General features: G+C 34.3%; 1 protein-coding gene across 1 annotated transcript in view; it reads left to right on the top strand.

Moving 5' to 3' along the window:
- The window catches only part of LOC118188898 (large neutral amino acids transporter small subunit 2-like), a 96,435-nt gene that overhangs the window by 26,661 nt on the left and 51,978 nt on the right, over positions 1-17,796 (top strand). Inside the window, exon 2 of the mRNA XM_035359419.2 lies at positions 16,828-16,953. Within this exon, the coding sequence (XP_035215310.1) occupies positions 16,828-16,953 (126 nt within the window). The remainder of the gene's footprint in view (positions 1-16,827; positions 16,954-17,796) is intronic.

Below are 17,796 nucleotides of genomic sequence, written 5' to 3'. Positions count from 1 at the left end.
TTTGACCCATTGCGGAAGAAAATATTACTTTAATTTACTTCAATTTGCATTTTTATTTATTTATTTTTTTAATTATTGCCTACTGTGTGTATTTCCAAAATTTGATGTGTAGGAATTTCGTTATGCTCAGTCCAAAATGCATTAACTGCAAAGAAAAAAAATCTTTTATAGGATATTTAATTATTATATTATATATACATATTCCTACATATATCCCTTTTGCGTTTATTATAATTCAATAAGATCCCATTTAATTCCCCTGCTTGCGTTCTCTGTAAATATAGTGTCTTCACTGTGTATTATTTGTGAGATTTATTATGTAATCATTGCTCCTTCTTATTAACTGAGATCATCTGTTTTTTTTATTTCATCTGGTTTATTTACTAGCAAACTCATCCCTGAGTGTTTATGTAACTGCAATGGTTTATTCATTTTATGTAATTTATGTATTTAGTTACCTTTTATTTTATTCATTTTTCTCCCTTGTACGAAGCAAAGAAAGTATTGTAATCGCTAAAAATTTCGGGTATCATATTTGAACAGAAATACCCATTTTGACCGTTCTCGAATTCATTTGGAAGATTTTTTTTTGCATGATGTCTGTTACATACAGACAGAATAAAGGATTTTTGTTTTTCAAAACGAATTGCAAATTCCGCTGGTGAGCGAAACTTGTTTTGTTTCCTTCGTAAAATGATATTAACATTTTTAAATATTTGCGGAATATGCATGTTAAAAGTGCATCCGCAGAGAAATCACTTTTGTTGACAACCATCGTAAGACGACCGTCTCTCAACGTGGCAAAAATTTCTTAGAACGCAAACAAACATTCGTACTAATTATAATGACTGAGAGGCGACAATTTCCACGAAAAGACCAAAACCGTTTAGAAGCGTGGGTGTTCCTCTTCAAGATATACACTCTTAGACAAAAAAAAAAAAAAAAAAAAAAGGACGTACCAAGAAGGAGTTATTCGAATGGGACGAAAATCGGTAGAAGTGATGTACATGTATAGAAAAACAAATGATTACAGTTTGAGAAAAATTGGATGATTTATTGAAGTGATAGAGCTTCACAATGTGAAAAAGTCAGTAACGCGTTTGTCCATCTCTGGCTCTTATGCAAGCAGTTATTCGGCTTGACATCGATTGATAGAGGTTGCTGATGTCCTCCTGAGGCATATCGTGCCAAATTCTGCCCAACTGGCGCGTTAAATCATCAACATCCCGAGCTGGTTGGAGGGCCCTGCCCATAATGCTTCAAACGTGCTCAATAGGAGAGAGATCCGGCGCCCTTGCTGGCCAAGGTAATGTTCGGCAAGCAGTAAAAAATTTGCAGTGTGAGGGTGGGCATTATCTTGCTGAAATGTAAGCCCGGGGTGGCGTGATATGAAGGGCAACACAACGGGCCTTAGAACTTCATCGACGTACCGCTGTGCTGTAAGGTTGCAACGGTTGACAACCAAAGAGGTCCTACTATGAAATGAAATGGCACCCCAGACCATCACTCCTGTTTGTCGACCTGTCTGTCGGAAGACAGTCAGGTTGGTATCACACCGCTTTCCGGGGCGTCTCCAGACTCGCCTTCACTGGTCATCGGGGCTCAGTTCAAAGCGGGACTCATCACTAAAGACTATTCTATACCAGTCAGTGACATTCCAGTGCGAATGAGCCCGACACCACTGCAAACAGGCTTGACGCTGTACAGAGGTCAATGGTAGTCGGGGAAAGGGGCGCCGTGACCTCAGGCCCCTTTCTGTGAGCCGTCTATGAATGGTCCTTGCGGTCACTGAAGCACTAGTTGCACGTACAATCGATGGTAATGATGCATCTGGGGCTGTGAGTGCCACTCTGAAGATTGCTCGGTCTTCACGTTCTGTCGTTTCTCTAGGCCTACCGCTTCCTTCTTGACGCTGTGTGCGGCCATTGTTCATCCATTCCTGCCAACATCGTCTAATAGTGGCATCGCTCCTGCTAAAATGTCCAGCTATTCGCCAATAAGACCAACCGGCTTCTTTGACCCAACTACACGACCTGTCTCAAATTCTGACATCTGCGCATGTCGTTCGCGCAACTGTATGCGAGGCATAGATACTATCTACCAGAGTGCACAGAATGAAATTCGGGAAGAATTTATGACCTGGAATCTTAATTTCTCCTCTTAAATATCCTGCCAGTTACGCAGATCAGATGCGCTGTAGCGACAACCGTTCGTTCATTGGCAGCCAAAATGTAAAATTTCGCATTTTTCGTTGATACCTGTATGCATACCAATTTGTGTCCAATTTGCTTTACATCTTCTCGGTGCGTCGTTTTTTTTTTTTTTTTTTTTTTTTTTTTGGTCTAACAGTGTATGTATGTATAAAATAAGCATTAATGCAAAAGAAGGGATTTTTCATTGGAAACACAGAGCACGATATTATGCTCAAATAAACATATTGAGAAAAAATCAATTTCCTTCAGTGCAAATTTGATATTTTTAAATTTTGCATATGTTAGGGCTCCCAAGCAAGGAAAATGAGTATAATAATTAAACATGGACAGCCTCCTGTAATATACTCCTGTAGATCATACTTCATTGGATCGTTTCTATAGTAAGTGTAGTTCTGTTTCACTGTTTTCGAATCATTTCTCAACCATAACAAATACTGAATAGTCTCGCGGCTTTGTTATGACTAGACTGAAATCCACTTCTGTGTCTGCCGATAATTATGGGCTTCTACGGAGAAGGTCACTTTATAAAGCATAACAGTCAGTGATGTTCAGCACCATCATTTTTTTTCTTTCCAGAAATAGCAGTGATTTTCAGAGCTGATCATTTTAAGGAGGTGATAGCCGCGAGGAGTTCACTATAATTATATATCGATTTAGAACTTCATTTTATGCTTAAATTCATGATACGTTTCCTCTTTATATATCAAAGGTAGACCGAAAGACTGCATGAATGTTATGGAAGGGGGAGACTGCAAATGTGTTTGCGTTTTTCCAAAGTTATAGTTTTATATAGACAATGGAAATTGCAAATAAGTTTGAATTAATATCTTCGAATTACCTACTTTTTAGCCATTACGAGATTGCTAACGCGATAGAGAATGTATTGACACTGCTGTGATAGGAACATCTCGCATTAATTCTGGGAAAATATCACCTCTCCTCCATTATATGGTAACTTCAGTAGTGTATTTATGTTCAAGTCCTTTGATTCTTTTAAAATTGCGTTATAAATTATATAATGAGGGCATTAAAATCTGTTACTTCAATTTGAAAGTAAGTGAAAAGAAAACATTCATCTTAACTGAAATAAAAGTTTAAATTCACTATGATTTGGAGTGATTTCCAACGGCGTTTGAAAAAGGGTGCTAGAATTTTCTGTATTTGTTTTGGGGTGCAAAACATGTTATCCTTATAATTTTATTAAATTGTTTAAAAGGTTAAGAACTAAAAAGTTAAATTTGAAATGCTCGATGAATTTTTTGCATGAAATCTGTTATCCAAATGAAATTAATATGTCATGGCGTGATAGATAATCTGTAGAACTACGGGAACTAGAAGTCGGGTATTAATAACTTTGAGCAAATTCAAATTCAAATTCAAGTAAGAAAATTTTCTTTCTTTCTTTACACTATTATTGTCATTCAATTTTTTTTCGTCCTGATGTAGAAATTCAGAATATCATTAATGCCACTCGTTAATGAATGTAAAATTATTCAACCACGAATCTTAGAAAGATTATCTTCTGATCTATAAAATTTTTCTTTGCGTAACTCCTTTCACATCAAAGGGAAAAGGTGTAATGTACAGTAGGATGTGTGCAGTAAGATGTGACAGTTTTTGAAAATTTAAATGATAATACTATTTTTACTAACATCAGCTTACATTTTGATTATTAATATGCAAGCAGTTCTGAAACTCAGTTATTATAAAGAAAATTTGGTATTATTATTATAAAACAATAGGGAATTCTAATTACAGATGCGCAACGTAGTGTGCATTACAGAGGAATTAGTAGTAATGCGCTAATAAAAGAAATACCGATTAGAATTAGTAATGCACTACTAAAAGAAATATAATAGCGAATGCTCCTGGTAACAATTCTCGATAAAGATTAAGCACAACGAAAAAATGAGCATCCAATATCAGACTTTTATCAACATTGCGCATCAACTTTGAAGCAAGTTGCTCAGATTTCTTTGCATCTAAAATATTCAATTCATTCCCACGTACAAAAATTGCAGAAGTAGTCAACTGAAAAAGCCGGCAGGAAATGGATTTAGAGTAAGGACAGAATGTAAAACGAGGTAAAGCCCTAAGCCAGTCTCCCGAGGCCAAGTTTATTTGAGGGAAAGGAGGCGATGGTCAAGTATAATTTACATACCATCTGGATAAACTGGCTTTGTTTCTGTCTATATTGTATTAAACTAGTTTGATCAACCAGTTACAGCCACTTTAAAAATATTCTAAAGAGTACTTGAATAACTTACCTCATTTCCAGTTTTGTTACTGTATTCCAAAAGCAAGTTTATTAATAATTTAAGTTACGAAGAATAGAATTTGTTTCTTTGTTCCGGAATCAGACCTACAATCTTTTGGCCTTTAAGGAAATTACTTAAAATTTTTTATTCATATATTTATACTTGATTGAGTTGTTAGATGCAACAAAGCTAACCTGATGAGGGTAATAATAACATGCTGTTTCTATTGCAGGTAAACTCTGTCGCACGTGTTATTCAAAACGTTGTTGTTATGCATGCTGATAATATCTGCGCCACTCTGTATAACTGTTCGAATACCTCGTTGAAGGGAATAGATGTTAAATTTTAAATATCTAGTTTTGTAAAGTCCCGTTTAATTAAAAAACGAGAGATTAATTGAAATTAATCTACATGTCATTCTTGATCTTTTTTTCCCAAAATCTTGGGCATAAACTTCACGAGATATCTACTTAGAAGGATATCACATCGTATTAAATACAAATTCCTGAATTAGTTACGATAAAATACGAAATTAAGTATACTTAGTTTTATTCGCTGAGCTCTCGGATGAAGAACAAACAAGGAACTCAATAAATTGCTTCAAATATGATTGAAAGCTGTCGTTATTTGTATTACTAGATTAAAAGGCTGTGTATGATGTAACGCAATATTCTTACGTACTAATAGTCGCTAGTGGTAAAGAAATTCATCGAGTGACAGATGGGTGCGGTTTGCTGTTTAGAATGTCATTCACTTTATGTTGGGCTCCTTAAAAATTGCATAAAAGCCAAATTTCTAGGACAGTGATTTCCCTCTTGTCAATGCTACTCAACTCTAGGGAGTGTTTATATGCAGTTCGCAACCTGTCCAGTCGGGCAACTCATGACTCGTGCTGAAGAATACAGTCCATATTTCGTAGCCCCCCTTGCTGATATGGGCAACCTGGGGAAAAATTCCCTTTTCAACAATAGGAGACAGTGGACCCACTACGAGCAAATGAATAAGATCGCTAAACAAGTTGCTACATAAATCTTTTCGTAGTTTTCCCCATATATAACGCAAAATATGAGTCTTTCGATAGTCTTTCATGAAGACATCGCTTCCCTTATGCAGTTAATCACCCAGAGCTTTGCCATAAAGAATTATTTTTGTTTCGTTTGGTTGTTTATGGCAAAGTGCTCTAGGGCCATGTGCTTAAAAGGGAGGGATGCCTCCGTGGAGGACTTTCGAAGGAAAACTGGCTTGTATACACGTTGCACATAAGGAAAACCACGCGTAGCTATTTAAACAACTATATTAATGGACCTCTGAAATCGATCGTCCAGGCGTATTTTTAGCATATGTCTAAGCAATGACATCTCGAAAAGTCAAAAGTTATTTTACTTCAAGTGGAAAGGCGAACAACGGTTTTCAAAACGTATACAAGTATAGTGCGAACTCTTCTTTTCAAAAAATAAAATTTGCTTATAAGAAGTGGCTCTCATTCGAAACGTACGTGTGTAACTTAAAACTTAAGGTAAAAATAAATTTTATTAATCTGTAAGACTAAGTGAGGAAATAAAATGTAAAATTAGCTGCAGAAATCTACATTAAAGCAAAAAGAGGGAATTATTATCAATTTACGCGTCATGTATGATTTTTCTCCCCTCTGCGAATCTCTAAGGTCCAAGCGTTTTCAGTTACCAGTGCTGTATACTGTAACTGATGTCAGCTAATCTGTCACTGGCAAACGGAAAAGAAGCCACAAAACGCATGATATTTCATTTCCAAATCTTTCTTTAAAATTTTAAATAGTGTTTTTATCATAAACAGGAACAGATCATGCTTCTTGCTCTGTGCTGTAGAACTTGCCAGTTGAAATAACATATTCCACTTTCATTTTGAAAAGTAAACGAACAGCATTGTTCAATACTAACAGGGAAAGAGTATGAAGGATTGCTGTTCATCATATTGCTCTGGTTTTAACCTTTTCAGGTAGAAAAGCCATTAAGTAGTTCTCATACAATTTTGAACGTTTTCAACAAATTACATGAGCTTCATCCTTATAAATGAGTTCATAAACTGCATCATGTTTTTAAATTATTACTGCTTCGGAATCATCATGGCAAATAAGCGGAATAAAGTCAACATTTACTTTGTAAATTATTTCTACTTTGGATGCTCCTTCTGAAACAAAACTTTATTTCACGAAATCTAAGCCGTTAAAACGTCTTTGACTTTCTATAATGGACAGACACACACACACACACACACACACACAAAAAAAAAAAAAAAAAAAAAAAAAAAAAAAACACTTCTGAAAGTCAGTACGCAACCTAAAATAAAAGATTGCGGTGAATGTTTTGTCTATTTGTTTGGTGAAAGTTTTTGTCTGCTGCAGTAGAGAAAGTTCACACATACTTTCTTCTTTTAATGGACGCAAATCTAATGTGCAAAATTTATGACTATCATTAAAGATGATACCCATCTCCAAAATATATTAATATTCCTACTGGAGGGCGAATAATGTATAATTAAAAATTTATTTTCAATAAACGAAAATGTTTGTCAGTTTTAATTGAGTGCCGAGACATTCAGGAGTGAAGATATCGATATCTATAAAATGCCAAAAATTACTTTGTTAAAAGGTTCGTTATATCTGTGAAACACGCTTAGGTTTAAACTGTATTAAAAAGAACTGGTCAGGCTGCAACGGTACCAAGTTCTGGAAGAAAATTCGAGATGCCTTTCAACAGGTTAGGCACCCCGTAGGGAAAATGTTTACAATGTATAATTATGCATGTTGAGAATGTGAAAGATATTATTCTTAAAAACTGGGATTCTTTTCAAAGCGAAACATGTCTCGGACACTTAAGGGACATAACGGAGTCATAAACGGAGTACATAAACGGAGAATGCCTATACAAATTGCCAAGCGAGGAAACAAATTTCTGGCAAGCATGCGGTTTAACAGAAAATTTTTATTAGACTATGCATCTTATCTCTACAAGTACTGAATAGAAAGCATATTTCTTCAAAACGCAAGAAACACAGGCTTTATTTTTTTAAGGACTACAAATACCTGAAAACAACTGCTTCCTTGCAAGCATAGCGCTTAGCCCTGATTTCAAAAATGCAAATGCAAATTACCCGGTTACTTCAGGTATTCATTAGAGGTATGTGGTTATTCATTTACCACCTACTGTGAACTGAATTGAATGGAATTAATTTGGAGTAGCGAAATAAAGCTTTGGAAAAGAATAAGGTTCAATAAATGCATTCGGGAAGAAAAGAAAAAAAGGAATTGATAACCCTCTTTTTATTGGTCTAAATACTTATACAGAGTTGCAGAACAAACAAAATATGTAAATTAGATTGTCTCATCTGAAAACAGGATTGAATGCTTTTATTTTTGAATTGGTTAGTCAGATGGCTCAGATTTTCAGTCTTTGCTGGTTGAGCATTTTTAGCATACTCAACCAGCAAAGCATTTTAGCGACTGATATTGAAAGACAGCAAACTGATGATGAAGAGGCAGACATAAGTAGATCTTACTACAGAAGCTGGTAATTCTTTCTTCAATTATAACAGGCGCTGGTGTATCATTACATTCTTTTTAAGACTAACGTTGAGTTTCGTATCATCTTCGTAACCATTTGATACAGCACTTTATTTTAGGCATAATTCTTCGTAACATTATTGAAACAAGTAATATAAACAGGTGACCTTATGCAAGAGGTTACGTTAATTGCAAGCGTTATGTTTTACATAACCGTTGGTAAAAACGACGGGCTGCAGACAACAGGTTAGCTGGACAAAGGTAGGCGAGATCATTATGTTAATTGTTATATTATTAAATCAACGAGGTATGCAATGAAATACCTGTGGTAATTCAAAAAAATTAAATAATTCAAGAAAGCTTGGTACATATGATCACTCATGTTGAAATATCTTCAGACTTTTAATGGCAATTATGCTTTACTGTTGTAAAACAGAAAACAAACAAACGAAAGAGCTGTTTAATTTGCATGCATTATATCTGATTATCGCAATTCTTGGTATCTGAATAAGCTAATGAGCACATGTTATATCAAATGCAAGCTGAGTGGAGAACAGTTCTATATCTCCCGTTCTACTGGGCCAAATGACGAAATTCAAATTGCATTTTTCATGTCTCGAAAGCGCGACTTAAGATATATATTAGCTCAGATATATATTAGATATATTAGATTATTAGTGTCTCGAAAGCGCGACTTAGGATATTAGACATTAGATAGATAGACTTAGACATTAGATATATAGCATCATTTTAACGTAAGTATTTTGACACAAACTCGGACTTTTTCTGAAACGACATGCCAATGCTTTTCCATATTTCGATTCTATAACTCAAATTATGCCTAAATATTAACTTTTGTAAAATTTGGTGCGAAATTTACAGAGAAATTAAAAAAATTATCTTGGCGTATTTTTTTTTCAGTTTTCGCCAAGAATAATTTACTTGGCGAACTTCTTAATTTATGGCAACTTATTTTCCTTTGTTTTCATTGTAGACGAGTCGGAAAAAAGTTATCTTTCATACTTTCAAATAGTTCTAACAAAGTGCGTAAATCACTTTTGGCGTTATTATCGCTTAAAAAAAATTTCAAATTTCAAAACGCTCCAATATGTAAATACATGTATATCTTAGAAAATTTTGAATAAAAAACTCTAATTTTTTGCAAGTACGCCTAGAAACACATATACTTTAAGACGATGTTAAAACTTTTATAGGCTATAATACAAAAATCTTCTCGAAAAATTTATAAAAAAAATATTTAAAAATACAAATTTAAAAAATAAATCATAAAAAAATGTACGAATTATATTTGTCTTAAGCCTAAATTTCGAATTCTGGAAGAAAGAATCATATTAAGTTTAATTAAAAAAAAGATATATTAATAAATATATATAAAATTCAATTAACATTGATTAGCTAAAATTTTGAGAGCTAATCTTTTAAAAACTATTCATGCGATTTTTACAAAACTTGGCAGATTGGCAAAGACTGAAGCGTAGAATCGAAATATGGAAAAAAATTGGCATGTCATTTCAGAAAAAGGTCCGATGATTTTGTGTCAAAATACCTATGTTAGAATAATGCTATATATAAATCTAATATATATACTAATTCGCGCTTTCGAAACATGAAATAACGCAATTTGAATTTCCTCAATCGGCCCAGAGGAACGAAAGATATAAAACTGCCCCCCCCCATTTTTTTGCGCAGTGTACATAGTAAGAAGCTAACCGTATATGAGGAAGGACACATCGTGATGCACGTGATTCTTAATTTTATTGAATTTTAGGTGCATAATTATCCTTGTGAGATAAAAGCTGGGAGCTTAAGCTCTAAATGCGAAAAGCAACATATCTGTTACAAACGTTTGCTGGAAAAAAAAAATACTGAGCTAGAATGGGATGCTCTGACACATAATCCTCTAGTGCCAATCCTTTGTATGGTTTCGTTCTACGAGATAGGCTGCTGAGACAGCTACTGACGTTGTTGGGTCTCCCAACTAAAGGCAAGTGTAAAAACAAAAAAATCTAAATTTGGGAACAAAGGTGGATTTTGTCATTTGAATGTCATATTGTGTGAATTGGCTAAGAACCCAAAACAGATAAACAATAAGTATTTTGTGTTTTGAAAGGAAACGTATGGAAATGTTTATTTTCTAGCAGAACAGCATTCACTGGTTACTTACCTATCTAGCCTTTTTTCTATTCTTAACCTTCTAAAGTCATATTCGAGTTCTCTCTCTTTCCTACGGAAACCTCATTTATACTTACGAGTTGATTACGGCATAAGTTTCATATTTTACTCATTTTCTGTATATCTGGTATCTTCAGGCGTTCAAAGTCATAGACATAATCTAATAATGATAATTTCAAATAATAAAATGAACATCTTCAACATATAATCTTTATTTGTCTCTTTTAGTTCGGGATTGCTAATGTTAAGATTCGCATTCATTAACACTAGCAGGCTGTTGAAATTTTTTCATTTGCGGAAAATTCAATAGCTTCAAATTTCATTTCTCTCTGCATTTTCATTGCGCTTTTTAATCATTTTCGAGATTTTGTTCTGACGACACAGTGGTGTATCGAATTTAATCGTATTTAACGTAGTATCTGTGTTAGATTTGATTATAATTAGGTGAAAACGAAATTATTTTTTTGAGCCATTATAATAATGGATTATAAAGCTATGCTCCCAGCTTTGTGAAATTCAGGAACGGTGCGGAATACCTAGGTATACCACTGTGTTTCTCTTAATTTTTTGCCAAAATTCCAAATGCATTTTTACGTTATTTGTTTTAACAAGGAATTGTGCCCTTCACCTAGGTTTTTTTTTAATACATTACGGACCTAACACATGATACTAAACGTTGGTATCATGTGATACGCAACAATAGATTGACATTTTATTAACGAACTGAATTTGTCATTCGAATGAGTATGAGAAATATGCGAAATTAAACTAAAAAAGTGCAAACGAGAAGTTTTATTAATTAGTTGGTATCAGAACACTGCATTTTACTTATTATTGAATAATTATGATAATATGAACTGAATTTAAGAATATTTTAAATCGCACAGTGCATTTATCTTAACACTAAACAATTTATTAGTTTAACGCTCTGTCTTGAACATGTACTTAAAAAACTCTTCGTCCTGTTTCTACAGATTTTTGTATTCTAGATGACCTCAGTGAGACTTCCTTTTCCATCGGGATGTCTTCGAAAGCTTATTTCACAGATAATGTAAAACGAATTCAGTTATCTGTGAAATCTGAAGGAAATGTTTACTAAAAATAATTTTATATTTTAACTTACCTTGACATTTTAAGCATTCTACACAAGACGAGGGTTTTCGCTTTAGCGTTAACAACTAATTGACAGGCAAATACTACAACTTGAAAGAATGTTTGAAATTAGACATGTTGAAATTAGTTTGAAATTAGGCGAAATTTAACAAGTATATAAATAATACTGATATAACTAAGTAAGTTGTGAATGAGCAATTTTAATTTTTAGATTTTTATATCAAACAAATGACTACATATACGAATTAGCTCTATTCGAGGGTCGTATTGACCGCCATATACACTGGTGTGCAAAAATTAAGGACGAGACGGTTTTTTCAATATAACTTTGTACGAAAGCTTTCCAAATCAACACATTTAATACCGTAAGATCCCCAATACGTAAGGACATGAGTAATGTAAGCAACACTTACTAAAAGAGAAATCAGAGGGATAAAAAGAAGCTTTATTGAAAAAGTAGCATGGAGCGCAATGCGACTGAAGGCCGAAACATCCCTGTGATGGGTGTCCAGCAAGAAACATCCGGTCTTTAATAGGGGATATGATCTCCCCTGACTGCTAGGCAGGTTTCACAGCGTCTGCCCATGCTGAGAATGAGGGTGTCAATGGGTTGTTGAGGCATTGCTGCCCATTCGTCTTGCAGCGCCAATCGAAGCTCCGGAATCGTTACTGGTGGTAAGGTATGAGCTGCCAAGCGTCTGCCTAGAAAATCCCATACATGCTCGATGGGATTGAGATCCGGAGATCGTGCCGGCCAATCCATACGTTCAATATCCTCACTCTCTAAGAGCTGTTAGGCAGCTACTGTGCGATGACATGGTGCATTGTCGTCCATGAAAAGGAACTGCGGACCCATAGCGCCTCTAAAAAGACGCACATATGGAAGAAGAATCTCGTTACAATAACGGGTCCCGTTGACTGAACCTGCGTCGAAGATGTGAAGGTCTGTACGACTACCAAGCATGATGCCTCCCCAAACGAGAACACCGCCACCTCCATACCTGTCCCTTTCAATGATGTTCGAGGGATGATTGCGGCTTCCCCGCTCTCTCCAGATGAGTATGCAATGAGAATCGCTACTCAGACTGAATCTGCTCTCATTTGTAAAGAGTACTCGTCCCCATTCATTGTCTCTCCAATTCCGGTGTTCCCTGCACCACAGAGAACGCCTTCTCCGATGGGAAGGCGTTAGAGGTACACACCGTACAGGGCGTCGTGCAAACAGACCACCACCGTGCAGTCTTCTGGCCACGGTAAAACGCGATATCGGTCGTCCAGTCGCCTGTGTCGTGTGTCTAGCGATTTCTCCCGCTGTCTGCCGCCTGTTTCTTCTGGCCTGTAAAGCAATATACCAGTCATCTGCGGGTGTGGTTCCTCGTGGACGACCACTACTAAACCCCCGGATAGCTGTTCCTGTAGTTTGAAATTGTCTCCAAAGTCGTAAAACGATGCTGTGAGCAATTCCGAACTCTGCAGCCACACTTGTCACACTGCGGCCTTCCTCCAACTTCCCAATGATTCGACCTCGGGTAAAAGCATCCAGATGTCGTCTAACAGATTGATTATTCGCCATTTCTCGCTGAGGCAGCAACTCGGTGTGATTTTAACTGCTATACGGCGTGCAATCTCTTTGCCAGAAATACTAATCTTACACCGACAACATGCTTTATACTACTCAGACACTCCCCCATTACGTCTACCTGCATATCTGCGCATGTGCTACCGTACATCACCTTACTTAATCTCCTGATTGGTCTTTCTGTCCGCTCTGCCTCTTCGTTCAGCTGATATGCTAATTTTTCGACTTCGTCCTTAATTTTTGCACACCAGTGTAGTGTAATACTTTCGTTTTGCACCAAGGCTGGGTGAATTTTTCACCCAGCCTTTTTCGGCCTGAAAATTTCACCAGCTTGAAAATTTTTCGGATTTTAACTTCATTCCAAATATGGTCTTAGTTCGAAAAAATGCAATATGTCAATATGTCGAAAAAATGCATTTACTTGAGGGCCAGTAATGACCGATAAGTTCTCAAATGTAAAAATGTATGGGAAATTTCTCGAGAATACCTGGACATTTTGCTTAGACTTTTGACATGCTGTATGCAATCATGCTTTCCCGTGCAAATCACTCATGTTTGTTGAAAATAACTTGAGTTAAATAACATGAAGAATCATAAATATCGACGGATTGGGATGTCGTCATTATAATCACCATCTGCACAGGATCTGTTTATCTGTTGTTTTTGCTGACAGCTCTTTAATCTCTCAGTGATTTCAAGATAACATCAACTGCCTGCTGATGCTAGAATCCTAATAAATTGATGCTCAAAATCGTGTGACCCATAGACATACCTTTCCCATTTTAAACACTGAAATTATGTTCTTAAAGATCTCATAAAATGTTTAATTTAGATGAAATAGTTATTACTTGCAATTATAAATTTTGTTTTCATTTCTGTCTGGTTTGAAATATATTATTTGCGTATGTTCTTTGACTTTTCCCCTTATAAATTATATAGAATTATACTGAGTTCTAAAAAATCTTTGTGTTGTAAATGATATATTTCTTTTTCATAAATAAGTACTTACATAGGTTTTAGGTAAAACCAGTTAATTTTTTTGTTGATATGTGGTCAGAATTGTTCTATATTGCTGCTGAAATCTCAAATCCTTAATCAAAGCTATTAATAACAGGTAGAAAGTTTAATGTTATTTAAACTGTAGGAAAAATAATATGGAATTATGAAGCGGAAAGACAATTCTAGATAAACGTTGGTCAAGTGTACCTTGTAGTCAAACAAAATGACAGAAAATTATAAATAATCGTGATATATTTCATCTGAAAACATAAATAATCTGCATTTTATCTATTTCATTAACATTATTCCATCCACTGCACGTTTACTTGTTTCAGCTTTTATGTAGAGAAAAGTCTACTTCACGGTAAAGAGGCAATAAAGATAATGTGAAAAATTATGATTGAAATACTTCCAACCGTACAGAAAAATGTCCTTAATTCCAAATTAATTCACCATCTGTTTCTTTAATTAAACACTAATAAATAACTAAGAAAATGCAATTTGAAATTCAGTGCTGTATCACGCTGGTTAGTTTGCACTTTAATCCTTCGTGACTTGAATTAATGGGAGGTGTATTAAACTAATGTCACAAATTATGTGGAAAAATAAAGCAGGATGACTAGTCTATAAAATATATAGCTAATATGAATATATTTTTTAAATGTTTCGAAATGGGAAGTAAAAGTTTCGAACAAACTAGAGCAAGTTTTCACGAATTTTATGACATAGCTTTATATATTTTTTGCGAGATTAATTTGGTGATAGCATTTAGGACAAGCATAAGTTGAAAATTTTATCCTAAGACCTCTGGGCCACGGGGGAAAATACGAAACTTTTCAAATAAAAAATTCTGAATGAAAATTTTTAAATTCCACTAAAAAAACTGAACAGAATGCAATTCGGAATTTTTTCCAAAATTCAGATCGGAATCCCTGAAAAGGATAAAGCACATAATCCGAAAATATTCTTCTGAGAATATGAGTGTCATTGTAGTAGTTTAGAGATCGCAGATTATAGGTAAAAATAAAAGGAATGTTTTAAATAAGTTCTGTATTTTCGTTAAAGTGATCTTAGCCTATAAATTCGAATTGGCGTTTTGCACTCAGGATTTTATTGATAATTCATCGTTTTTAAATTTCAGAAACCAAACCAATTTAGCGCGTGCATCATTTCGAAACACTGATGCATTTCATTTACAAACATTTAACTTCTCCAAATTGCCTTTGTACCTTTGTACAAAATTACTACTGCTTTGAAACCGTATCCCTTAAATTAATCAGAACCAATTTCAGTGCACAAGAGGGTCTATTTAATATGTTTATTAAATAGACACAGCACATTCTATTTTGTTTAGCCAATAATAAGGAATACGTCATGGAATAACACGCAGAGATTAATTCAAGAGATACTGTTAGCTAATATTCACTTAAAATTAGCTTAAGTAATATAGCTTTTCAGAAACCAAAATCAAATTTAAGTTCAAGCACATAAAGTATTTCCAAAATGTCGTTTCGAACATATTTTGTTCTTAAAATATAAGCGGCTTTAAAACGTAAGAATTTAATGGGCACACTTGTGAGTGCTCATGCGAAACAACTAAATCAATTTTCACTAGTAAGGATTCAAAATAAAGTAATTAAAATTAAATTAAAAATCCTAAAACTTGCGCTAAAGCAGCAAAGTAATAAACCAATAATTCATAAATCTGAAATCTGCAGTGTACTTTGTATGATGTGTGCTGTCAGAAGAAAGCATGAAAACGTACATTAATCCCTCATCAGAAGTCAGCGGTCAATATATTATAATAATTATTAACAACAACACCAATAATAATAGTAATAACAATGTAATAAAAGCTTATTTCATTATAATTTTTTTCTCTTGAAAATATAAGATAAAATATCATTAATTATACTTTGCTTTTCAGAATTTTTTGTTTTTGTATTCTTTTATGTTATTTATTGCTCAGTTCACTGTCTTTAAGATATTGAAAAGTTTTGAGTGATCTTTTAGGAAACAAAGTTCTTAACCTCCTTTATACCATTTGAATTCTTAAGATTTTGCAAAGGGAAGTTGGTTAATTTATTTATTAGGATAATTAATATTTGTATTAAGGGATATTGCTTATTTCATTGTAATTTTGTAATACGTAATAACTTTTTTTATAAAGTTGTTCTGCAGAGTAAAATTCTAAGCAGTTTTTAAATTTAACGTTTGGTGTTCCCTTCAGCCATTTTTCCGGTACATTTAAAAGCCAGACGAAGGCTGGCAGCGAAGCTGCTAGTAAAATAATAATAGTAACGATAATATAATAATAATAAAGATGAATAGTAACCATAAATACTAATATAGCAGTAATAATAAATTAATAACAACAATAATATTAATGTTTTTGTCTTGTTCATGTATTTCATGGAAGAATGGTTGCTAGAGCCTCAGGGAGGTTGGACTTCAACTTCCACCCCAGTTTTGAAGGAAAGCACCCCGTGGGGTGCTCCGAGGGTCTCTCACCCCTCTCCCCTTCCACCAAACCCCATGAGAGGACTTTCGGATTACCATATATTTAAAGTGCCCCCATGCCGCGAAGACACTATACGCTTACAAACATCCATGCCTTCCTAGTACTAGTAGTACTAGTGATGGTGGTGGTAGTAGTAGTAGTAGTAGTACTAGTAGTGCTATTACTACATTGGTACTAGTAAGAAGTGCTACTAATAGTATATTACTAGTATACTATAAGTTATATACACTTATAGTATACTAGTATTATTAGCACTTATAGTATCCTAATACAGTAATGGTATATTAGACTAGTACTAGTCCTAGTATACTATTAGTAGGACTACTAATACGAAGCTGGTGAATATCAGTTTATTGCATTTAGAAACCTACATCTGTATACGTAATATTTATAAATTCATAATTTCTTTTTAGGTCTTCTAACCTTCGTAAACTGCTGGGATGTGAAGTGGTCAACAAGAGTTCAAGATCTGTTTACCTTCGGTAAACTCATTGCTCTTGCAATTATAATTGGAACAGGAATTGTTCAGTTATGCTATGGTAAGTGTCTGTTCTTCTGTATAAAACATTTTAGAAGACAGTAAATGTTAAAAAATAAATCAGAACAAATATTTTTTATTTTTAACTGTATATGTACCAAACACACAAGTAAGAATTAAAAGCCAAAGACGAGAGTTATATTCTATTCTTAGGGCTTAATTCTACTCCAAAAATACCTTATCCACCAGCAAGTTGTTTTTTCCGTCTAAAGTTTCTCAACCAATAACCGGTTTCTACTTTATATGATGAGATTTCTGATAACTAATATTATCGCCAATCACTGGGAGCGCCTTCTTGTTATGCCCAAGTAAACAAAGATATAGTCGTACTACTTTTCCAGGAATACTTCTTCAGTCGGGTCTTGCTCCAGCGTTTTTACTGCAGTTAAAATTCCTACGAGGATATTCTTCGTCCTCGCTCAGGTTGTTCTTGCTATTTAAATACAGCTCTGAATATTTAATCCAGCTAAAACCGGCTCTGATTATTTTCTACAAATGAGTGAAATGTTGGCCTGCTTGATTTGATCTTGATGTGAATGCTCTACGCCTTATATGAATCATACCGTATGTTTTCTGTTTGCCTAATGCCAGCAGAATTTTTTTTAAAGTTGTTATTACTTATTAATTTTCTTTTTTTATTTAATGGAAAGATTACTACTTCAAATTTCTGAAAGTGAAAAAAAAATTATATATGAAAACTTAATTCTAATATATTTAAACCACAACTATCTAACTTCATGTAGATAAATATTTTCAGTTCTAAATTATTATTGCATGTTCTGCAGTAATTTACAATAATACGTTAAATAATTACTTATATGAATAGCTATAATAAATGTAACAA

The sequence above is a fragment of the Stegodyphus dumicola genome, chromosome X2, assembly GCF_044657685.1.
Source record: "Stegodyphus dumicola isolate Sdum_Otavi_A_Nest chromosome X2, ASM4465768v1".
Classification (NCBI taxonomy): domain Eukaryota; kingdom Metazoa; phylum Arthropoda; class Arachnida; order Araneae; family Eresidae; genus Stegodyphus; species Stegodyphus dumicola.
This window is presented reverse-complemented; position numbering and strand designations above follow the sequence as displayed.